This window comes from Anser cygnoides, chromosome W, assembly GCF_040182565.1.
Source record: "Anser cygnoides isolate HZ-2024a breed goose chromosome W, Taihu_goose_T2T_genome, whole genome shotgun sequence".
Taxonomy (NCBI): Eukaryota; Metazoa; Chordata; class Aves; order Anseriformes; family Anatidae; genus Anser; species Anser cygnoides.
This window is the reverse complement of record NC_089911.1, coordinates 4,961,042-4,983,602: the sequence shown is the minus strand read 5'-3', so window position 1 is coordinate 4,983,602 and position 22,561 is coordinate 4,961,042. Positions and strand designations below refer to the sequence as shown.

Genomic DNA, 22,561 nt, shown 5'->3' with positions numbered 1-22,561 from the left:
AATAAAGAAGATTAGGAGCAATTTCTGTAGCTGCTAAATAGCTATAAAAACAAGACCCTTTCTTTCTGGAGGAGGTTCCCACAATGAAAGCACGGGGATTAAGGATGTGATGGTCACAGAATTCCATTCGTCTAGGACTACTGAGACCTGGCAGAGAGACCAATGCGTCTTCTACGTAAGGCTCCTTAAAGATCACTGAAGGAGAAGATAGAAGGCAGACAGCAGAGCAGGGGCGCAATTACCAATCCCCTAGCCTCTCTGCTTCCACAATCATTTAAATTAGGAGACTGGTGAAAAATCACGATAGCTAAAACAATATTTAGCTTAAACCAGTTATACTTGTATCCTGGTCCCGATGTTCTTCAGAAAGGAATTAAAAACACCAACCTAAAAATGCTTCCCCTCCACGTATCGGAGTTTTTATTTTTAAAGGAAAAGAGGCGCCTTATACTTCAAACCTTCAGTCAACCTCTACAAATGCTAATTGTCTTAGCTACTGTCAGAAGCAGGATGCTTTAGCAGAGAACGCATAGTCCTCTACCGGGTGTTGGGTCATTCAGAGCTTCTATTTGGCATTGCAGTTTAGAATCCAGAATAAAACCTATGCATTATATTCCAGATATTCCCAAAATAAACACACGCACGTGCAAATAATAAAATTCTACCATCACTATGTCTGGAAGGTTTCTGTATGCTGATTGCACAAACCACAAGCTTTCGCTCTGGCAGAATTTTAAAGAAGTGGATGCTACGGTTATACCTTTCTGTTGGTCCTTCTTTAGCGCAAGCTCTGCATGCAGGAATGTCTTCTGCACGGCTTGTAAAATATTCACTACTGAATTTTCAAAAAGCGGCTTAAAAATGGGTGACAGTGCTTGTCCAGGTGAAGCCACAATCCTGTTTGAAGCTGGAACAACCTTCTTCAGAGCCATAAAAAAAGCCTTTGCTTTTATTTTCATGGAATTAACGTCTAGTCGCAATTTCTCCCCACTTGCACAGATCGGAGGATAGCGTCGACACACAGAGCACAGCGCAGCTTCAGCACATAAGGATTTTATATCTGCACCACATTACCTTAATAAACAAAAACCAAATGTTACATTAGTCAAGGCCCAGGTTTACAATATGCAACATTTAAAGAATTTGTAATGCCAAAACTAAACAGGTTAACAGGGACTTGAAAGTGCTACCGCCCTGCAGGGAAGTTTTGTTATGTTGCTCACTGCCTGATATCCCGTGCTTATTAAGCAGAAGCAGGCCCCTCATCAAAACTGTACTCTTGAGGAAGATGCCCCAAAACCATTCAATGTTCTCAGACAACACGAAGAACGACAACAAAAATAAATAGATGAAAGCACCTGATTGCTACGAAGGCGTGCCAGCTGACTCATGGACTAGTTGTGCAGAAAGGCACAAGAGCTTGGGTACTGCCTGGCACAAGCTAAGATTCTTCAGAACTTAGTCACAAGCATTAATACATTTTGTTTTCAGTCTTACCAATGCATTTCTCAGCTAGCTCATCAAGCAACAGGTGCGGTGGCTTAGGGATCCGGTCACGAGTATGAATCTTGAAAATTTCTTTTCTAGCATGGAAACAAAATCATCGCATTTTAGCTTGTCCTAAGTTTTCCTTAAAAACACCCACAAAAACAAACAAACCAAAAATAAAACAAACAAAAAACAGTCTTCCCTCAAAACCCCCCATATATTAATATACTTTTCTTGTTTGCTAAACTTTCAAGTATTGTACAGTTACGTAATATACACTCTGCATTTTCAACCAGGAAATCCACTATTTCTTAATTTGTTACACTGAACTTTTGATAGGAACCTGCAATGAAAGTAAAGGCATTTATACCTTCTATAATAAGTTTCCAAAATATGAGACCTAATGACCCAGAGGAAAACACTGGAATGAAAAATTTATCCAGAAACAGATCTTTTTTCTCCAAAAAACTTCTCTAAAATTGAGCAAACTTTCATTGTGACAGTCTCATTAGGTCATCAAATTTGCTTTTCAGTCAGTAAAGTCGCAGAAAGCACTTCTAGCGCTGTGTTTCAAGCTGCTACAATTACTATAAAGAAGAAAATAATTATGACTCAAACTACTACCACTGACCCGGGGAACAATCAAATGCAAATACGTCCCCTATCCATTCATAAAGGAAGTACTGAGACCAAGAACACAATGTCAAGATGAAAGCGCCTACGTGGATTAAATAATTAAGCAAACGGGAACAACTTCGGGAATCAAAGATTTGATTACAGAACTAACTACTTGGTGGTATCATCTTGACCATATATACTCAGTACCACATTTGCCGACCACGGTATGACACGGTGTCTCCACATATCACTCTTTTGCTCACGTTGTAAATTTTTTTTCTATAAAGTTGGACTTTGCCACGTTAGCATTAACGTTGAATTTAAGTTCTCACCTCTTTATCTGGCAAGTTGAAGAGGAACTCTCTGTCAAAGCGTCCTGGTCTCCGTAAAGCAGGATCTATAGAATCTAGTCTGTTGGTGGCTCTGACTACCACAATCTCCCCTCTGTTGTCCATGTCATCCAGAAGTGTCAGAAGTGTTGAGATAATGGAACTAGTAGAAAAACATAATTTAGACTTACCAGTTCAGTAAATTTTGTTACATTCCACATGACTTTCTTCCATGAGTAGTCAAAAAGGACAAGCTTTTTAAGGACAAGATTCATTTTAAGACATAAAAAAATAGGTAAGTTAACACAGACCACGTGCTGATATCTGGCTTAGTGTATTGTTTTCAACTATCGTTTAAAATCACCTTTAGTGACATTGAGTTACGAGTTTTCAGGATAAATTAATGTGTTCACAGGAAATTAAGCAGGTCATCATCCTTTTTTTTATTCCCCAAAAATCAAGCAGATTTTAGGTAGGTGCAAAAATGTACTGCCTATGAATTTGGTCTTGTTTACTGGACTGCACAGGAGCGAGGCCATCTACCTCATCAAAGAAAATAACTGAAGGTCGCATCTGATAGGCCCAGAATGAAAACACAGAGTAAAACAGCAGTATTTGAAGAAAAAAATGCACAAAAACATTATGGTTGGAATGTCACCAAAACGCGATTTTTCACTTTAGCATCTGGGACCTCTACTGATAGAGCTAATGGACTATCTGGCATGACTAACAGAAGATGGCAGTCTGTGGCAACCCACTGTTACTGGGCGACACAAAACAAATCAGACCAGTACTTACTACAGCTTTTTGGCTACCATAAAAAAACAAACAAACAAACAAGAAAAAAAAAAAACACGAGTCAGAACTTAATTCAATTACAGGTTCGGGAAGCAAGCTTCCTTTATGAATTTAAATAACCATGCTTCCAGCCTGCATCTGTTTCCCTCTCATCCAAAGCCATCACCTCTTGCCTCCTGCAGACTTTTCAGTGGCTGTTTTGGTGGGAGGTAATTTCTTGCTTTGCAAAGATTTCTCGTTTTGTTCCTTCCCCACACAACTCAGTTTCAAGCCCCTGATCCAAAGTAACAAAAAAAAAAAAAAAAGAGCAAGTTCTACTTAAAAATGTTGACCATAAAAATGATGGTTTCAACTCTGACAGAATACATTGCACATTTCAACCTTACCTGTCCAAATACCGAGCGAAGCTGACGTTCTGATTCCCCCACCCATTGTCCCAGGCACTCTGAAGCTTTTCTCGTAAAAAACGGTATTTTTCTGTCACCTCGGCTACATTCGTTAGCAAGAGCACGAACAACCAGCGTCTTTCCCGTTCCTGGGGAGCCATAGAACAAACGGCCTCTGCAAGAAAAAAGGTTTTCTTTTCAATCCCCCTTGCAGCTTCACCTCCAGCAACACAAACCGGGCCGGGAAGGTCTCCCCGGGGGCTTTAGCTCCGCTTCCAGCTCCCCCTTCCTGGCGCCTCCCTTCCCAGCAGCAGCCGCTTGGGCTCAGGCGGCCCGGGGCGGCCCCGCCGGGCCCGGGGGAGGTTGCCGTGAGGGGACGCGGCTGGGACGCCCTTTCCTCAATAAATAAATCAATAAATCTCCCAAATCAAATGAAAAAAAGACAAATAAATTTAGAAAACCGACCAAAGCCGCAGCATTCCCCCCCCCCCCCAAGGGGGGCAGAGCACAAGGCTGAGGAGGGCCTAAGCCTCAGGGCGGGGAGCGGGGCGGCGGCGGGAGAGCCGAGGCACGGAGGGAGGGAGGGAGGGAGGAAAGGAGAGGGAGGGGAGGAGAAAGGTGATGAGAAGGAGGCGGGGGGAACCGCAGAGGTGCAGGGCTAAGAACCAGGGTTTAGAATCAGTGTTTAAGTAAAAGCGCTTCCTTGGGGGGCTTCATCTGGTTACAACTTTCCTTAAGGTTTTGATGGTTCGGGGGAAAACCCTGCTTTGTTCTTAGGGGCAACTTGCGCGGCTGCAGAGGCCGTCTAGTATTCCACACCGTTTCCAGCTCCGTCGTGCTGCTTCCATCCCCGATCAGCATCACTTGGAGGAGTTGGCTGCTTTAAGCGCAGCTCTCCGGAGCTAAAGCTCTGCTCTTCGCAAGGCAGGCTCCGTGCAGCGGGGCGTCCCGCATAGCCATGGCATGGCAAAGCAGAGCGGATCCGGCCCACAGCTCTTGGGGCGAGCCCTGCCTCCAAGGGGTGCTTTCAGTGCCCTGGGTCTCCGTGCAGCTGAGCTCAGGATTCTCCGTTGTTTGGATTCAGGTTGTGGTTTTGTTTTGTTTGTTTTGCTTTTCTCTTCCCCTCCTCTTTTCAAGACTACTGAGCTAAGAAGGAAGAAGTCCTTGGGGTGGCTTCTCTTTGCAAACAGGCACTGGAGGCTGCGTAAAGATCCCGACTTTGCTTTTGCAGTGTACCCGAGAAGTGGTTGTCAAAGCCTGCAAGGACTTGAGCTGCCTGTGGCACTTGAAGGAAGGCGATACAAAGTTAGGCAGAGAAAACAGCTGGCCCGCTTTCATTGTGGGAGCAGGAATGAGGAAGTTAAACGTCAAATTTTCCCTGAAGTGAAAGCAGAATCCTTATTATGAAATGGGTTGTAAGTTTTTGTTTCTTTGTTTTGGTTTCTTTCTTTGTGCTTTTCCCCTCGTTGCAGAACTTTCCCATGCTTCGAGGCACAGAGCCATTCTTGTTTCATTTGTAGGACTGCCAGGCTTTGCCGAAGCACTCAAATTGCGGAGACATGTGGAAGTGCCCTAGACGACAGAGATGATGATCCTGCACCTAGCTGCGTGTTCAAGTCCTGATGTCTCTTCCCTTACTTTCTGATGCACAAAGACTTGGCAGTAGCAGCTTTTGCAGTTTCCCCGATATCAGCAAGCTGTTTATCTCCAGTTATTCAGCATATTTCCTCCATCTAGGTTAAGAAGCATGCAGCAGAAAGTCTAAGGTAAACTGGAATCTGATGGCTTTATCTTCTCCCAGATCTCCAGTCCCAAGGAGTCCCGTGGCAGACCGTAAGCGGCTGCTGTCCCTGTGGAGGCTGTGCCTCTCTAGCTTTGCAACCCCGGTGTAATTCCTCAGGCCAAACGAGGTGGTTTTATTGTGACCTGTACTTGACACCTGTGTGCTCCAGAGTTCCCTTTTGGTTTGGGCAAAGTGGAAAGTGGCCCTTTTCCGTGCTGAGCCTTCCTAAGTCACCTGTGTAGGGACTCGGCACCAGAGCTCCCAGCCTCGTAGCCTAAACACACTTATCTGTTTGGCTGGCACTTGAGCATCCGCTTACTTCCTTAGAGACACCCAACAGCTAACTTTTCAGAAGCAATTGTTGATCGCTTCTCATAGTAGCAGGAAAGTAAGTTTCAAAATACAAAATAGTTCACAGAATAGTTCACGGAATTCCTTCCTCCAGTTTCCTTGTTGTTCTGCTTTAGCCACTTGCTTCTACTGGATTTCACTTCTTGAGTGCATTTTTTCAACCTTGTACGGTTGATATGGGCTAGTTCTCCTGCTCTGCTGGCAGCTTGCTGCAGTTAACGTAGTGCTTCTCAGTGTCTGCTGTCTCGGTGAGTTGGGATGCCTTTGTAGGAGTGGAGGATGGTCAGAGTTAGCAATGTCCATTGTTCCTGCTTTGGCTGTGCCCTCGTTTGAGACAAGGTGAAGATAAAAGAAGAGCCGATAAAGAATAACACAAGTCCATGGCACTGTGCTTGTTGGAGAGATGTCAACGAACAAATGCATAACTATATGTACAAAGATTTCCCGAGTTACTGCACTTTTTTTCCCCCTACCATCAATACTGGCATTCCCTAAGGGTTTGTTCTTCTTTCAGTCTGGAGTTTAGCTTTCCTCAGATAAGCTCGGGGCCACTTTCAAGAATCACATCGGAGCTGGTTTCTTTCTCCGTTCCCCTCGTACTTTGTGGACTGGAGTCGCACTCCATTTGTGTCAGGGAATGGCGTTTTGTCTGGGGGCTTCCTTCCAGAACTGGGCTGCGTGTGCGGGGCTGCCCAGGCAGCCCACCCTGCGCACCGCCTGAACTGTCCCGGTCCCCGCGGGCCTTTGGCCAGAGCTCAAACCGAAGCAGTCAGAGCTGACCGATGTGCTCGGGTCAGCTGGCAGCTCCTTGCGTTGCATTTCAGCCTGGGGAGCATGGTGTGCAAATAAATGCATTTGAAAATCCTAAGAGGCAGTAAAGTTTTATTAAGTTTAGGCGACGACCGCTGTCATATAAAACAATAAGTTGTAAGGCTTTCTATTCTGATTTCTTTCTTAAGCCTCCCAGAGGAAAAACATCACTGTGACAGACCAGGCTGGCTCTCGTCACGCTTTAGATCTTGTTACATCTCTGCTGGATCTGGGAAACAAAAAATGTCTTCAAGAGTTGTTTCAGGTGCTTGGATTCAAACACGTGCTAGGGCAAGCATCTCGTGAGGCCCCTTTCCATCAGCACGGAGAACAGGAGGAAGAAAGGTGCTCTTCCACATGCCCTTGCCAGTGGCCTCTTCTAACAGTCTTCTTCATGCCTTTGCCATTATCTTGAGCAAGCACTAACTAAGCTCTTAGTAAAGTGGGTGCCGAGGAGTAGAAGAATCTTGTCTATTTTCTGACTTTAGACCAAAATTTAGTTTGATATACTCTCAATGAAACTTCATTTTTTAAGCAGAACGAGCGCCCCCCAGGTTTTCACAACTTCCCTCCTGTAGTAAAAATGATAGTAGTCATCCTTGTAGGAGCAGCGATATGACGAAGGTCAACAGCAATAAGAAAGGTTCTAAGCTTTGATATAATGACCCTTGCTCTTTTCTGGAGAGAGCTCCTAATAAACATATTTGGCAAGGTATGGAGATATGGAGATTTTAATTCTAGGATGTATAATGTCAAGCTTGACTGTTCCTCTGACCAATTGAAATTTAAGTGTTTTTTTGTTTGTTTGTTTTTTTCATGAAACACTAAGTTTTTGTGAAAGGTTTTGCTTATCCAGAGAATATATCTTTATCCACAAGAAAACGGTTAGTTTTAAAAGCTGGGTTTTTTCTTTCTTTTTTTTCTCTTCTGTGTTTTTCTTGGGCACAGCAGTGGTTCCATGGTTCAGTGGTTCTACCTGCCATTAGTTGCCCCACTACCAAATCACGAGAGCTAACTAAACCTGCGCGAGGCAGAATTTCTTTATCTGAATCTACGTGGTTCACATAAATAAATCCATATTTCCTTCTTTTCATAGGATTATTCTTCTGGCAGTATTGAATGTTTCAATGGACACTGTTTAAGATCAATGAGAAAAAGCATCCTGCCACATTCAGACTCTAGCTTTGAGGAAAGTATGACAATATTGAGTGAAAATGTCACTAGAGGACACTTTTCAAGGTATTGTATTTCTCTAGGTTCAGTCTCCGTTCAATGTATAGATTGAAAAGCAAGAGTGAAAGCACGTCCAGTGAGTCGTGTCTTGATAAACCTCCAGCTAAAAGCAGCACTGGTTACTGAAGAGGATGGCACTTGGTCACTCCATCTATTTCATTTGGCCCCAGAACCTTCTTAACTCGTCAGCTCGTTCACTCATCAGTGACTTTTCTGTGAAGAGAGGTAGGTGCAAATAGGAGGCTATTTTATGAATTCCTTGAAGGCTTGGGGAGAGAGCAGTGTGAATTCCAGCTTGTTCGTAGGCACAAAGGAATCTGTTCCTTACCTCAGGTTTGTCTATTACGTGGATTTTCTGAAGTCTGCAGGACACAAAATAATTGAAAATTGCTCTTGCAAATAGGAGGGAATACTACAGTGTTACAGTATGCGTAAGTTAACGAGTAATTCAGTGAGGAGATGCACAGAGCCACTGATGTTTGGAAGCTTTCACTGAAGTTGAGCAGTTTGACTTGAAACCAAAGTGCAATGCTAAGTTAACAGGCACGCTTGGTGCGGTGAGGCCACTTGCTGATGGCTGGAAAAATCCCTTAGTTGCAGGCAGTGTCCTAGCAGCTGTGGGCCAAAGGGGGACAAGGGGCCTGAAATACAGCATTTCACGTGCTGTAATTCAAATTCTCATTGTGCAAAGTAAATTGTTATTTAGTAAGCTCAAACTTAGTTTTATAGTTGGCAATCAGCAAATTAAATCTTAGCTGTGATGCTACTACCACAGTGGTGTAGCTCTTACCTTCCCCTTGTGCTCTTGGCTATTTTAATGAGAGTGCAAGCAACAAACCTGTGCCAAAGGATGCTGTATGGTAAACAGTGGGCAGAGTTTTTTTCTGAAAAGCAATGGGTTGGGGTTATCTGGTATTTGGGTATCTCTCTTGAAACGGTTCTTATCTCCTTGAGCTGTTAGATCATAATGCAGGAAATGAAAGTGCTGCATGCTTAAACAGGGTAATAAAACATATACACCTTAGGAAGAGACTTACAATGTAATAGCTTCTTTGAACAGTTAGATAGAGTTTTACATAAACGGACTGAAAACACCTTGGAGAAAGGTGTTGATTGTTTTCGCTTTTCCAAAAAAGAAGTAACTGTGGTAAACTTCCCTCCTGCGTGGAACAAAAGTTGCACATTTGTTTTTGCCAGACTAGCTTTCAGTCTATGAAAAAGTTTCTCTACAGGTCACGCTTTTAAGTGGATAGTTTAAATGTGCAGAACGATAAATAAGAGGAATGCAGTGGTCATGACAAGGACTTCTAATTTGGTATTTAAAGAAAAATCAGTCCGCTTCAGGGCGTCTTTTTTTTTTTATTTGTTTGTTTACATTTTACAAGAGCAACGGTGAAATCAAGATAATCCCATCTTTACTGTCTCAAAATATTTTATATGTTTCTGCATTTCAGTCACCAGAACGCTGAGGACCAGAGCTGACGCAAAAGCTGCAAGGCGAGCCCATGGAGCAAATGGGAATTTGGAGCCGAAGCTGCAGACTTCGACGAAGTCGTTACCTTACTACAAATCCATCCCTTCTGTTTGACAAACTTATAACAAAGTAAGTCGTCTTTTCTTGCAAACCTACTAAAATGATCCTTCTTAGCAAGCCTTTGTGCTATGGCACGGTATTGGCCTCTTTATTGTGACAACAGAGAGGTATTGTCACTCCTGGCATTGAGAGTTCAGTATATTCGGGTGTAGGCTGAGACTTCCTTACGTGCCCCCGTGTATGCGATGCGTTGCTACTGGTAACTACTGGCCACCAGTGACCGTTACTGGTCAGGTATCACAGGCTTTTGGAATGTTTGGTCCGAGCATTCCACTGCTTAGCAGTTTTCCTAGCTGGTGAGCGTAGGTGGTGCTCTCGTCATTGCTCTACTGACGGTCACCTCTTTCCTTGGCCTACACTGGTAGCTCATTGCCAAGCTGTTTAACCTGACTTTTTTGGAATTGGGTAGTCATGGCTCGTTAAGTCTGCCTGGACTGAGAGGGTGTGGGAAAGGATGAGCTTGGAAGGTGCTTCATGTCTAAAGAATTTGGGCCCAATTGGTTTAATTTGCCACTGAGGTTGTAGTTGTGGGACTGCCGTTTGATGAGAGATCTTCATCCTGAGCATCTTTTATATATGGGCCTAGTGGGTTTCTGGGTTGTCTTCTGAACCAAAACGATTACTTTACCTGTGACTTTCATTAGATTTAACTTTCCCCACGCAGCAGTTTTCTTAGTATCAGAAGTGCCTTCATTTTCAATGAACTTTTTGTTCCATACTTACAAAAGGGAATGTAACGTTTGCTTAAGAAACTGAGGACGGTTTGATACAGTCAAAGCAAAGTAGTCCTAGCGATTCCGCGTTTCTGTCTGTGGTTTATTTCTGTTTCTGAAGCCACAATTGTTTTCTGCTTCAGAATTCCCTTTCCTTTCGTTTCATTGTTTTCTACAACATGAAACTTAGATTACTATTAAGAGAAGAGCAAACAGCCTTTCCTCGGTTAACAAAAAATGACTTAATGCTACTGTGCAGAGCAACTTAAGTAGTATTAAAAGCTGACATAAATTCTTTCTAATGTCTTACTATGTTATTCAGAATTCTTATTTTCCTCCTGCATTTAAATATATGTATTTTTTAATGTGCTCAGTAAGAGGGAAAACAAACCTGAAAACAGTGTATGTTTGCAAATCCTCAAACGTTTGTTCTTAAATCTCCCTCAAAAATAAAGATTTGACCTAATTTTTTGGTAGCGTCTAAAATCTTGGCTAAGTATCAATGACTTTTGCTTTGTGTGTACTATATTAAAATGTCCTATTGATGATGTGTAGTATTTTAATTTTTTTCATCCATGCCTAACTTTGCTCTTCTATGTCAACTTTTTAATCTTCGTACTGCAGAAGTTGTGTTGCCAAAAATGGATGAAATGGAGAAGGTCCATAGATGCCAAATCTTGAATTTGGAAGATGTTGAGGTGCGCAGCAACCCAGAAGCAAATACTCCTTTATTTTGCCATTTTTGTTTAAGTAGAGTATTTCACCTAGGGAAGTAATGTAGTTGTAATTTTAATTGAACTGAAATGGCTTCCTTCCAAAGAATAGTGTGGTCTAAAGTAACATACAGTCTTGCTCTCTAATTCTAACTTCATGTCTTGTTGTCCAGATATCTTTTAAGAGTGGAGGAAGTATCTTCTGCAGAAGACGTGAGATAACAGGGAGATGCTGGAATGCATGTCTTCTATTCCAGTTTCTGAATTGCCTTCTGCTTTTTGAATGGACACTGTTTACAAACAGCTGTTTTGGACTTGGGTTTTTACTCCAAATCTTACTAAAAGCTCTGACTGGGGGACTGAATATGCCAAAAGACTGGTGCTTTCCATCACCTTGACAGTTTAAGCTGTTTATCTTTTTATCCTTAGCTCCTAAATCATATTTCTCATCCTGCTCAGGAACACATTTCCTTGGAAAGCTTAATAAAAGTTAGTGCATAGCTGCCTGTGTTTGTCACTCACTCAAATTTTCATTCCTGTTAACATGTTTTTTTTCTTGATAGCTCACAAAGAATCTCCAGTATCATTGGTGAGCAATTGGCTGACAGGCAGGGCTCAAAGGGTTATGGTAAATGGGGCCACATCAGGCTGGCAGACGGTCACCAGTGGGGTCCCCCAAGGCTCCATTTTAGGGCCAGTCCTCTTCATTGCTTTTATAAACGATTTGGATGTAGGACTAGAAGGTGTTTTGAGCAAATTTGCCAATGACATTAAACTCGGAGGAGTTGTGGACTCTGTTGAGGGTGGAAAGGCCTTGCAGAGAGATCTGGACAGATTGGAGAGCTGGGCGATCACCAACCGCATGAAGTTTAACAAGAGCAAGTGCCGGGTCCTGCACCTGGGACGGGGCAACCCTGGCTATACGTACAGACTGGGCGACAAAACAGTGGAGAGCAGCCCCGCAGAGAGGGATCTGGGGGTTGTGGTTGATAGCAAGTTGAATAAGAGCCAGCAGTGTGCCCTGGCAGCCAGGAGGGCCAACCGTATCCTGGGGTGCATCAAGCACGGCATCTCTAGTCGGTCGAGGAAAGTGATTGTCCCGCTCTACTCTGCGCTGGTGCGGCCTCACCTCGAGTACTGTGTGCAGTTCTGGGCACCACAGTGAAAAAACGACGTAAAACTGTTGGAGTGTCCAGAGAAGGGCTACAAAGATGGTGAATGGCCTAGAAGGGAAGACGTATGAGGAGCAGGTGAGGTCACTTTGCCTGTTCAGCCTGGAAAAGAGGAGGCTGAGGGGAGACCTCATCATGGCCTGCAGCTTCCTCACAAGGGGGAGTGGAGAGGCAGGCGCCGATCTGTTCTCCTTAATCACCAACGATAGGACCCGCAGGAATGGTGTCAAGCTGAGGCTGGGGAGGTTTAGGCTAGACACCAGGAAGAGGTTCTTCACTGAGAGGGTGGTTGCGCACTGGAACAGGCTCCTCAGGGAAGTAGTCACTGCACCGAGCCTGTCTGAATTTAAGAAGCGTTTGGACTGTGCACTTAGTCACATGGTGTGATTTTTTGGGTAGACTTGTGTGGTGCCAGGAGTTGGACTCGATGATCCTTATGGGTCCCTTCCAACTTGGCATATTCTATGATTCTATGATTCTAAAAGGCTGGCAGAATGCTTGAAAAAGGTGTGGCATCACCCTGGCAATTCCAAAGAGACAAAAAACACTGCAATGTGCTGGAGCTTGGCCTGTGCTCACTGGGTCACAGTCAATGCCACTGCAACGCCTGTGACAGACCCTGCGGCAACTCCAACCCCTGTTACAGTCCCTGTGCCATACAACACAATTCTGAAAACAAACACAGCAAACCCAACATAAAAAAAAATCAACCTTTTGATCGGCAACTATTAAACTGATCTAATGCTTGTAAGAAATTCCTTATAACACACTCAACCTTTCAGGCTCCGCATTGGGTGCCAGAAAGGACTGTTGTGGTTTAACTTGGCAGGAAGCTCAGCACCACACAGCCGTTCGCTCACCCTCCTCCCAACCCTGTGGAATGGGGAAGAGAATCGGGAAAAGAAAGAAACAAAGAGGAAAAAACAAAACTTGTGGGTTGAAATAAAAACAGTGTAGTAGGCCAAAAAGGGAAGGAATAATGATGATGATGATGGTGATGATGATAGTGAAGAAGAAAATGATAAGAATAAGAATAATCAAATGTACAAAGCACTGCTCTAGATGCCTGCCCTTATCCTCCCACACTCCCTGCCACTCATAACTATCCTGCCTCAGGACAGATCTCTGGATGGCATTCTTAAGCAGTTGTTTAATTTTAAACGAAACACAAAGTGCATTCAGGAGACATAAGAATAAGAACACGCTGGTCTGAACATCCCAAGGATTGTCAAAGTTTTGAAGAGCCATCGTAACTAGCTCTTCAAGTAGAAGGGAAAGTGAAGGAGAAAGGCAGAGTGAAGAGGGAGGAAAAGTATTCCTCCCTTATACCCCCTCCCAGCCCCCCCATTGGCTCCTTGAGGAGAAAAGGTAAAAGTGTAATTATTAATAGTTTCTGAGATATGGTTTTGTAAGTATGGTGTTACTGTAAAAGTCAGTCAAAGAAACTCTCTAGTAATCAGTTTGGAATTTTAGAAACCAGGCATTCTGTAATTGCGGCGCCAGATGCACAGGGGATCACTCCACCCAGTGTGCGTGCTGACTTTTTCAAGCTACGAGGGTTATATACAATAAAAACATGCATATTCATCAGATTGCTAAGAAATAGTTAACATATCCATACTATTTCCCATAACTCATTAAAATTTGAAAATGTCTCTGGCGCATGCACATTTGTTTCCACTGGTGGTGTTTTGGGGGTCTCTGGTGGTCATCGGTAGTCTTCCTCACTGTGTTCTGACACACAGAAAAGAAACTTTACAACTCAAGGAGAGTTATAAAGCAGGTATGTTTATTGCAGCGCTGGGTGCAAGGGGGATCGTTCCACCTAGCTTGTGCACCAAGGCTTACTACCAGGGTGCTTATACTGATAGGATATATACATATTCATTTCAGTTCCCCCGTAAGTCTCTTGCATATTCATTAGGTAGCGGAAGAATCATTAACATAGGTTCCCGCCCCTATTTGCATGTGCGCTGGAGTCCTCGGGTGGTCGTCCAGCGTACTCTGTTGGTCTTTTGATGAAGGCCAGAAGTCTTCCTTGCTGCTAAACTTTAGTTACCGGGGCAGCTGGTAAATCGCGCAGAGATCAGCTGTCAAGCTGATCTTAGGCTGGTCTAAAACAGAAAATTAAGTCTATCCTAGCTGAAACCAAGACAACCTGGCTGGAAATGGCTGTGCAAACTACGCAAACAGGCAGGAGCTGGTGGATGCAGGAGTCAGGAAGCCACAGGTGACAGTGGCTGCGCAGTGATCTTGAGCCCTTCCTGGCCATTCTGTCTGCACTGTTGTTGCTCTTGCTGTGCCCCAGCAGTGCTGCCCCACCGAGTGGGGGCGTGAGGTCACAGAGAGGCCCTTTGTGACACAGGCCGGTGTCACCTGGCAATAGCTGGTGCTGGCACAGTGGCCCCGCACTGTCCGTCAGGACAGCGAGGGGACAGGGCAGGAGCGAGTGGGACTGGCGAGGAGCCCCCGAGTGCAGCCCACGTCTTTCCCCACTGCCCGTGGCAGTCCCGAGCCTGCCCCCTCCTGACCCTCACCCCTCATCACTCAATGGAGCAGAGACCCCCAAGCCGCCCCAGGGTGGCCTGGGAAGAGGATGAGAGCTCCCAGGAGAGCAGCTCTCTAGTGGAGCCCATCGAGGTGTGCGAGGTGGAGCCGCTGCAGCCTGGTGAGCGAGGGTCTGCGCTGGGGTGGGCAGGGCTGGGGCCAGCCGCGCCCCCTGCTTGAAGCCAGGGCCCCCTTCCCTTGCTTCATCCTTAAGCCCCTCTCTACAGCAATGCTCGCTCTCCTTCTGTCTTAGACGCTATCTGGCTACCTGTGTATGAAGAGGAAGAGGAAGCTGTGGTCTTCATCGAGGCCTACGTCAGAAACCTGGAAAGGGTAAGAGCAGCCCTTTCCATGGCGGCTGTGCCTGCATGTCCTGGCCGTGCCCCGGCTCTGCTGCCAGGCTGCTGGAGGGCTGCTGGCTGGGCAGAGCTGCTGCCCTCCAGGCGTCCCGCACAGCTCCGCACCCCGCAATGCTGCGGTCCTGCTGGCTGTGGCTCCCCCTCTCACGCTCCCTCTTGGTATCTCTGTGGCTGCCAGGATGAGGTGCAGAAGATGAAGTTCCTGAGGAACATCGTCACTGTGTGCACAACCGCCCAACAGAAGGGCTTGTTAGAGGGCCTGGACATCTTCTGCAGCAGAAATAAGCTGGCGGAGAACATCCAGGTGAGGGGACGTCTGGCGGGCTGGGGAAGGGAGCGAGGCTCCCTGGGCATTGGGCAGGGGTGATTGGGAGCAAACATACTGGTGCTGCTGGGGCCTCAGCATTGCGAGGTGCAGGGGGGCACTCTTGGCGGGGGATACCGGGACTCTGCCAACCCTGCCGACAGTGCTGGCTCTGCTGGCGCTGTGTGCCTGTGGCTGCCAGGTCCCATCCAATTTGTGCTCTCCAGGTGCTGCTGGACGAGGAGCCCAGGGACAAGCTGTGCACAGCGGTGCGGCAGCAAGCCATGCTTGCTATCTATGCCTTAAGGTACGGACCCTGTCCCTGGCTGATCTGGCACTTCCCCAGAGCATGGGCCTGGCAGATCTGGAAAGGAGGCATCCACCATCCAGGCAGGGCCTCTGCTCTGCCCTGCTCGGGGCTTGCCCAGAAGGTGTAGGGAGCACTGAAGCTCTCTGCTGGGAGGTGTCAGGACTGTCCTCTGGCCCAGGCCAGCCTCGCGGAGGAAGATGCTCCTCCCAGCAGGACTCCCCATCCCTTACAGGGAATCTTGCCCACGGGAGGTGCGTGTCCATTTCCCTTTGTCATCGGGGCACTGATCCCAGCACCATTGTCTCTCTTTCCAGCGTGGTGGAGATGGTGTTGGAGGACAAAATGATGTCTCTTGTAGCTGCGTGTTCCAGCAGTGTCTTCTTCCTTCCTCCGGAAGAGGAACTGGACATTCACCTCTACAATATGGTATGTGCTGGGTGAGCCACAGGAGCCCCCATCCCTCTGGCTCCGTGCAGTTTCCCTGTGTTTAGAGATGACTGAAGATCCTTGCAGAGCAGGGTCTCAGCCTTGCTTTACCCCATTCCTTCCCTCTCACCCTTGTCATCCGCCTGGCAGCAGCCAGTGCTTGAGGCCTGGTCTGCACACAGCAGCTTTTCTGCCCTGTGGCGTCCCCTGGGCAGTGCATGGAGCTGCAGCTGTCCTTTCTTGGCAGCAAGGAGAAGTTCAGCACAGTTTCTTAGCAGCGTGAGGAACTGCTGAAAGCCTGTCACAACCTCTTGTTCTTCTTCCAGACCCTGAACAATCTGGACATCATGCTGAGAACATTGCTGATCAGCGCTCCTGCCTCCAGCCTCTGGGACAGGGTGAACATTATCTTTCAGGTCTGCAATTCGCACAGCGTGGGCTTCACAAGGGGCTGTTCCTCACCCTAGAGGGAGGTGACATATAATAGTGGAGAGTGCCCCCTGTGCCGTGCACAGAGACCATAGTGCCTGCCGGGAGTGTGCCCAGCACGCTCAGGGGAGCCAGGGGCTGCCCACCAAGCTCTTCTAGGGCCCCAGTGTCCCCTGGCTGCTGTCAACGTCCCTTGCCCTCCACAGGTCCTTCCTGTGTCACAGCACAGCTTCCCCCCAGCACTTCTGGGCCTCCTCTGCCCCCAGAGCTCTCCTTGCAGCAAAGCAGTGGCAGAATTTGAGCCCTGTCCTTGTGCACCGCACTGGCAGCATCTGGAGCTGCCATCGCCCTGCTTTCCTGGTGCCCCGTGCTTTCCTTGCCAGGTGTGAATGGGGCAGAGTTCTCCTGGGACCTGCCCATCCTGCACAGGAGCCCAGCCCCGAAACTCTGTTCTCCTGGCCTCCCACTGGCAATATCTCCACCCCACTGCAGACCCCTGCAGGGCAGTTCATGCTCCAGAAGCCAGGCTTCATGGAGAGGGGACAGAGGGCCGTGTTCTGGGGGAGGGCACGGGAAGGGAAAGGAGCTGAGCCTCCACCAGGGGTGGAATGTACCTACTTGCCTGGCTGCAAGGTTGGCCACGGGATCTGTGTCAAGGGACCCGGCGGCTTGGTGCCCCACTGAGGGCTTTGCCCCAGCTCTGGGGAATCCCTGATGAACAGTGCAAGTCCAGCCAGGAGTTCAGCAGCGCTGCTTCGGCTGGAGCAGTTGTCAGCTCCCAGAGCAGATCAGCAGCTTTGCTTCCTGCAGGTGCTGCTGCAATTCACCACCTCCGAGACTAAAATTGTAAAGGAGAGAGCCATGGAGAGGATCTGGAAGGTTATTTTTTTCCTGTACGTTTTTTCCGGGAAGCAGGTAAGGAGCCAGACACCCTCCAGCCAGGGACTTTGTCCCTCCTTTTCCCCTGATCTTCCCTCCGCAGGCCTTGCTCTCTGACTCAGTGTGACATGTCTTCCTTTCCTTCCTTCCTTTCTCCAATAGATATTTGGAAACTACATCCAGCCTTCTCATAGAAAAGACATTGTCCGCATGACACTTGAGATCATTCGAGAATCCAGCATCGATAACAACAAGAAGCACTGGGCCAATTTCATGCTGGAAGTGGCCATCCAAGACCCTGAAGTCTGGCTGATGGAAGTAAGCAGCCCATGGCTGGATTGCCCTGCCCTCGAGCCCTTTCATCCCTCGCTTGTATCCTGCCTCGCATTCCCAGCACTTGGGCAGCAGTTTCAGTGGCCCCCGGGCAAGTGGCTGCAGTCCAGTGGCGGCTACATTCTCTCCTGTGTCCCCTCCAGGTGCCAAAGATTCTGAGGTTCCTCCATGAAAACCTAAATAGCAACAGCACATCTTTACCCCGGAACATCTTCACTTCAGTACTGCATGCGCTGACCGGCCAGTTTCCCAGACAAGCGGTCATAAGCGTGTTGACTGACCTTCCGTCACTTGACAGGTACCAGCTCTGACAGTCCTCGGGGCCTGTTCCATACTGGGAGAGGGTTCCAGAGACCCTCTGGCTGCCAGAGCCAAGGAAAGCTGCACGACATCCCTGAGATGTGGGCCCCTCCATCGCACGGTGCTCGCCAGCCCTGTTGGGGCAGCCAGGGCCTCAGCATCCAGACCGGACCAAGGCAGCCCAGAGAGCCCGTCACGCTCCCTCCTGCCCCTCCTGCTTGCCCAGCCTGGTCCCCCAGGGCTCCCTAAGCACATGGTGGGGAGGTCCAGGGCTGCAGGACAGCCTGGGGCCTGCGGGGTTGGTCTGGGTCACGGCGCTGTGACCAGGGCAGCCCTGCCAACAGCGTTTTCATCTTGCAGCACTACCCTGGACATGTGGGAAGAGATGATTTCCCAGGCTAAAATTTCAAGAACCGTCTTGAGGGAGCTGTGCGCTGTGGTCCGTAGTCGAAGGAGCCGCAAGCTTTTCAGAGCCAACACAATCAACAGCAGCATCGTTCATATAATTGTGAGTTACCCTAGCAGGCCTAGCTCCCATCCATGGCCGTGCGTACCCCCCCAGGAAAACCATCACAGCTCTCTGCCTTTCCCATCTTCCTCAACCTGTCACCTCTTCCGGGGTTTATGGACACAGCCCGTTAGGGCCAGCACCAGCACCCCTCCACCAGCCATGCGGGGTCCGTGTGCTCAGACATGAAGCCTGCCCCTTTCCTGGCAGTGCTCTCTTTACCCCGGCTCCTGGCAATGGCTGGGGCAGAGTCAGGACAATGGCTGGGGCTGGGGCAGAGCCATGGCCTCTGCACGGGCTGAGCAAGCTGTGAGGCCAGGGACTAGTGGCACCTGTAGCCACCTGCTTCCAGTGCCTGCTTTGTGCCAGCTCACGCTGGTCTGTTGCTCCTCAGAGGCATGGCAGCAAGAGGCTGCGGACAGCCAGAGGGCAGGAGGAGCAGGCAAAGGAAGGATGCTCTGTGTTGCCAGGCGCAGGGCACGGAGGAGCCACACAGTCCTCTGCAGGCATGGCTGCTCCAGGACAGGCTGCGTGTCCCTCATGCCCTGCCCTGAGCTGCCAGGGGAGCCAGGAGCTGCAGGCTGCGGGGCTTGCTGCGGGTGTACCCACCTCTCCCATTTGTGTTCACTTCAGAGAGTGATCCGTGGGCGTCGAACACCAGAGGATTTCTACGAGTCAAAGTACCTCCAGAGGTGTCTGAGGCTTCAAAGCCTGCCGATGCTCTCTCTGGCGCTCAGAGCCCTTGTCATGGAGTCAGAGAGATGTGAAGCGGTGAGTAGTATTTGGCCAAGTGAAGACCTTTTGGCAGCCTGGTGCTGGGGCAGGAGGCAACGCCATGGCTTGGCTTGGCTGGGAGGCAGGAGGCGGGGTGATGGTGGTGATGGGGCCTGGTGTCTGCCTGTGGAGCTTTCCAGAAGCTTTCCAAGTGGGTTCCTGGGGGCTGTTTGCAAAGGGGCTGACTCGGGAGGGGACGCAGAGCCTTTGCTCTCCTGACCTCCTTTTCCCGTGCCCTGCTCTCCCCACATCCCCATCACTATGTCCATGGCCACTGCCTGCCAGGAGGCTGCTGGTGAGATTCCCATGGCAGCTGCCAGGAAGTGAGCAGGAGGCTGGTGCTCTGTAACCAGAGCGTCCTGGCCGGGGTGGCCATTCACCTCTTGACTAAAAACAAATGGTGTCTTTCTGCACAGGTGAGGGAAGTGCGGGTCCTGCTGCCAGAAGTCATGGAGACTCTGCAGTATGACAACAGGCACATCACTGAGAAGGCCCTGACTGTCTTCGAAAACGTGATCGGTCATCTGGAGAAGAGGGAGGCCAGCCCCATCGCTCTGGCACTGGCTGAGAGACTCCTGCCTCTTTTTAACAACGTAAGGCTGCTGTGGGTGACTGAGCCCTGCAGACGGGCACTCCGCAATGGCGTTGCCCTTCAGCCCAGGCCTGTGGGCAGCACTCGGGCAGGGCCTTCTTCTCTCTCTGCTCCTCTGGGCACTTGTGGGCTGTCTTCTGGGCTCTGCAGTCCAACAGGGCTTCTCCCTGTCAGGTTGATAGATATGGGTGGTTCGGGGCCCATGTGCTGAGGCCCAGCCCAGCCTCTCAGCAAACCATCTGCCCCCCAAGAGTTGCTTTCAGACCATCAAGTGCTGCCTCCACCACCAGTGCCAGGCAGGACCAGGTGACCTCCCCATGTGCTGAGGCAGAAAGGCAGAGGCTGAACTGGCGGAGCATGCACCAGAGGCCTTACCAAAGGCCAGCCATATATCTCTCCTCATTTGCCTATTCCCAGGAGAGTTGTGCTTTGGTATGACTGGTGCAGCTGGTAGTATATGTGGGCTTGCTGGGAGGCACAGGCACCCGATGCTGGAAACCTGGTGCTTTGCTTTGCATAGGCCCCCATCTCCTTTCTGTAGAAAAGGAGACACATCGCCTTTCACAACTGCCACCCTACGTCCCTTGCTCCCCACGGGCAGAGGGAGGCTGGCAGTTGCTGAAATCCTCCTTTTGTCCTCCCTAACAGGTGTCCAGCGAGGTGCGAGTGTTCTCCATGCTCCTCTTCCAAGACCTGATGGAGTCTGTGGTGTGGTGGAAAAAAGGAGCAATGAAAACAACTGTGCGCAGGGCCCTTATTCCACTGTTTTTCCGGATGAGTGACGAGACTCAGAGCGTGGCCAAGGTACAGATTTCACACCTGGCCGTTGATGTGGGCACTGGGTGTGCTGACACCAGAGGGGTATTCTGGGCATGGGGGGGGGGGGGGCAGGGCAGCAGGCAATCAGACACTTTAGAGATGTGTGTGCGGTGCCACCTCCCTGCCTCTGCTTCTCCACAGGCCTCTGCAGTAGTCCTACTTGCCTGTGCAAAGTTCCTGAAGTGGAAACAGCTTGAGCAGCTGACTCAGACTCAGCAAGCAGAAACCTGTATTACTGGGGAGTACTTGGTAAGGAGAAACATACAGCAACAGCCCAACCCCAGGCCCCAAAGGGACAATACTGCAGCTGCCCTGTGGCTCCCTTCCCTCCAGCACAGAGCCCCAAGGGCTCTTCTGCAGGCCCCCCTGCCTTCCCCACCCCCAGGATGCGGGAGGAGACCCTAGCCCATCTGGGCCTTGGCAGCGGGACAGGAGGGTCTCCTAACTCTCTCCAAACCTCAGCCCCACAGAGCTCCTGGCTGGGAGCTGGGGATGGCCTGGGGGAAAGGGGGAGGGGGGTGCTGGCAGGAGGGACTGGTCCGGCTGGCTGGGGAGGGTATGTGAGCCCCGCGCCCTTGTGCTTTCTCCAGCTCAAGCAGAAGAGCAGCAGGGTGGACGGATACCTGCAGCAGAGCCTGCCATACCTGGAGGATGCTCAGGCCAACTTGCGAAAGAAGGCTGTCAAATTCATCGGTGAGTCCAGGCCCCGCTTCCCTGTCTGGGCCCTGCCCTGGCAGCAAGGCGCAGCCCTGTGGGCCCTGAAGCCCCTGATTGTAGCCCCAGGAGCCCTGTGCCTCCCTCAGCCCCCTGCCCATGCAGGTGGGCCTGGTGTGTGCCTTGCTCAAGCCCCCCCTTAGGCTCCGTCCTTGGCGGGGAGCTGGAGGGGACGCAGCCAGGCTGGCTGGACATGGGGCTGTGCTGGGAAGCAGGCTCTGACCGTAACACTGTGCCTAGGGCTTGCTGTCTACCATGCTGGCATCCAGAGTGAGGAGAAGCTGAATGAGCTCATCCAAGGTGAGTGCGGGCGGTGCTGGGGGTGCTGCGCCCAGTGGAGAGGGGGCAGAGCCCACGCAGTGTGCAGCCATGCCTTGCCCTGCTCCAGGGAAATGCTGCAGTGGCAGAGGGATGTGGGGGGACATGTGGGATGCTCCTGAGCAGCCGCTTCCAGCTGATCCCTTTATCCCACTTGCTCCCCGTGGCCAGGGAAGGAGACAGGTGGGGCTGGCATGGTCTGGAGGCATGCCGGGGGGGTCTCTGCCAGTCGATGGGTTTCATCTCTGCTCACTTTCTTACTGTCACAGCCCTCCAGCCTTTGGAAGATGATGCCCATGAGCGGATCCGTCACCTGGCAGCTGGGACCATCGAGATCCTGAGACATCATAGGCAGCAGCCAGCATCACAAAGGACTTGGCTCGCAGCACTGTGCTGCTGGCCCTGAAAAGCCAGGGGTCTGTCGAGCTCCCCTGCAAAAAATGTGTCTTTATAAAACTGTGTAGTGTGTTTACGTGGCAAGGTTTTGGTATCAGTGGACCATAGGGTTGGCTTCTGTGAGAAGAATCTAGATGCCCCATGTTAGATAAGGGCCCTGCTGCTGACCAGAGCCAAGCCAATAAACGATGTTGTTTGTGCCTCTGCAAGAGCATATTTAAGAAAGGGAAGAAAAAAAATGCTGCTACACAGCAGCTGGGAGAGTGAGAGGAGTGAGAAACAGCCTTGCAGGCGCCAAGGTCAGTGAAGAAGGAGGGGGAGAGTATACACTGCTGTGATCTGCACGTGTAGGTAGAAGAACGTTGGTATCACACCAGTGTTGTGTTTACTGCTGAGCAATACTGGCACTGCATCAGGACTCCCTCTAATCCCCCAAGAGCCAGCAGGCTGGGGATGGGCAAGAGGTGAGGAAGGAACATCACCAGGGCAGCTGACCTAAACCAACCAAAGGGATATTCCATGCCATATGATGTCACACTCAGCAATAAAAGGTGGAAAAAGGAAG

At 49.4% G+C, this 22,561-nt stretch overlaps 3 protein-coding genes across 11 annotated transcripts in view; 1 reads left to right on the top strand and 2 right to left on the bottom strand.

The window, feature by feature from the left end:
* LOC136788572 (ATPase family AAA domain-containing protein 2-like) overlaps positions 1 to 1,070 on the bottom strand; it is a gene marked incomplete at its 5' end in the record, with an annotated part of 12,494 nt that extends 11,424 nt beyond the window's left edge. Inside the window, one exon of the mRNA XM_066987132.1 lies at positions 761 to 1,070. Within this exon, the coding sequence (XP_066843233.1) occupies positions 761 to 1,070 (310 nt within the window). The remainder of the gene's footprint in view (positions 1 to 760) is intronic.
* LOC136788833 (uncharacterized) lies at positions 835 to 4,854 on the bottom strand. 3 transcript variants are annotated; one of them, XM_066987546.1, is made up of 6 exons: positions 4,439 to 4,854; positions 3,620 to 3,794; positions 3,400 to 3,507; positions 2,439 to 2,598; positions 1,498 to 1,583; positions 835 to 1,074 (listed from the first exon to the last, which is right to left on the bottom strand). In XM_066987546.1, exons 2-5 carry the CDS (start codon positions 3,778 to 3,780, stop codon positions 1,554 to 1,556), a joined length of 459 nt encoding a protein of 152 aa, XP_066843647.1. In that variant the 5' UTR covers positions 3,781 to 3,794; positions 4,439 to 4,854; the 3' UTR covers positions 835 to 1,074; positions 1,498 to 1,553. The 3 variants fall into 3 exon arrangements, with proteins under 3 accessions (XP_066843647.1, XP_066843644.1, XP_066843646.1); XM_066987543.1 differs by lacking the exon at positions 4,439 to 4,854 and adding an exon at positions 4,085 to 4,209; XM_066987545.1 differs by lacking the exon at positions 4,439 to 4,854 and having other exon boundaries at positions 3,620 to 4,078.
* On the top strand, positions 4,562 to 22,561 carry LOC125181522 (uncharacterized). Of its 7 annotated transcripts, XM_066987532.1 has the most exons (21): positions 4,562 to 4,703; positions 4,851 to 5,034; positions 5,140 to 5,385; positions 7,660 to 7,802; positions 7,900 to 8,021; positions 9,251 to 9,399; positions 14,789 to 14,868; positions 15,073 to 15,198; positions 15,426 to 15,505; positions 15,823 to 15,934; positions 16,261 to 16,350; positions 17,174 to 17,278; positions 17,405 to 17,560; positions 17,719 to 17,873; positions 18,236 to 18,383; positions 19,017 to 19,154; positions 19,574 to 19,750; positions 20,398 to 20,553; positions 20,710 to 20,817; positions 21,159 to 21,261; positions 21,523 to 21,861. In XM_066987532.1, exons 8-21 carry the CDS (start codon positions 15,088 to 15,090, stop codon positions 21,720 to 21,722), a joined length of 1,839 nt encoding a protein of 612 aa, XP_066843633.1. In that variant the 5' UTR covers positions 4,562 to 4,703; positions 4,851 to 5,034; positions 5,140 to 5,385; positions 7,660 to 7,802; positions 7,900 to 8,021; positions 9,251 to 9,399; positions 14,789 to 14,868; positions 15,073 to 15,087; the 3' UTR covers positions 21,723 to 21,861. The 7 variants fall into 7 exon arrangements, with proteins under 7 accessions (XP_066843633.1, XP_066843632.1, XP_066843634.1 ...); XM_066987531.1 differs by lacking the exon at positions 7,900 to 8,021; XM_066987533.1 differs by lacking the exon at positions 7,900 to 8,021 and having other exon boundaries at positions 5,140 to 6,908.

Excerpts from the sequence above, each read along its gene's own strand:
- LOC136788833 (XM_066987546.1), bottom strand. The coding sequence starts at position 3,780 with ATGGCTCCCCAGGAACGGGAAAGACGCTGGTTGTTCGTGCTCTTGCTA. Across the intron at positions 2,599-3,399 it reads AAGTCTGCAGGAGGCAAGAG|TTCCATTATCTCAACACTTC; the intron begins GTGATGGCTTTG and ends TTTTTCTACTAG. Across the intron at positions 1,584-2,438 it reads TCAACTTGCCAGATAAAGAG|AAAAGAAATTTTCAAGATTC; the intron begins GTGAGAACTTAA and ends TTTCCATGCTAG.
- LOC125181522 (XM_066987528.1), top strand. The coding sequence starts at position 14,539 with ATGGAGCAGAGACCCCCAAGCCGCCCCAGGGTGGCCTGGGAAGAGGAT. Across the intron at positions 17,561-17,718 it reads CTGAAGTCTGGCTGATGGAA|GTGCCAAAGATTCTGAGGTT; the intron begins GTAAGCAGCCCA and ends TGTCCCCTCCAG. Across the intron at positions 17,874-18,235 it reads GACCTTCCGTCACTTGACAG|CACTACCCTGGACATGTGGG; the intron begins GTACCAGCTCTG and ends TTCATCTTGCAG.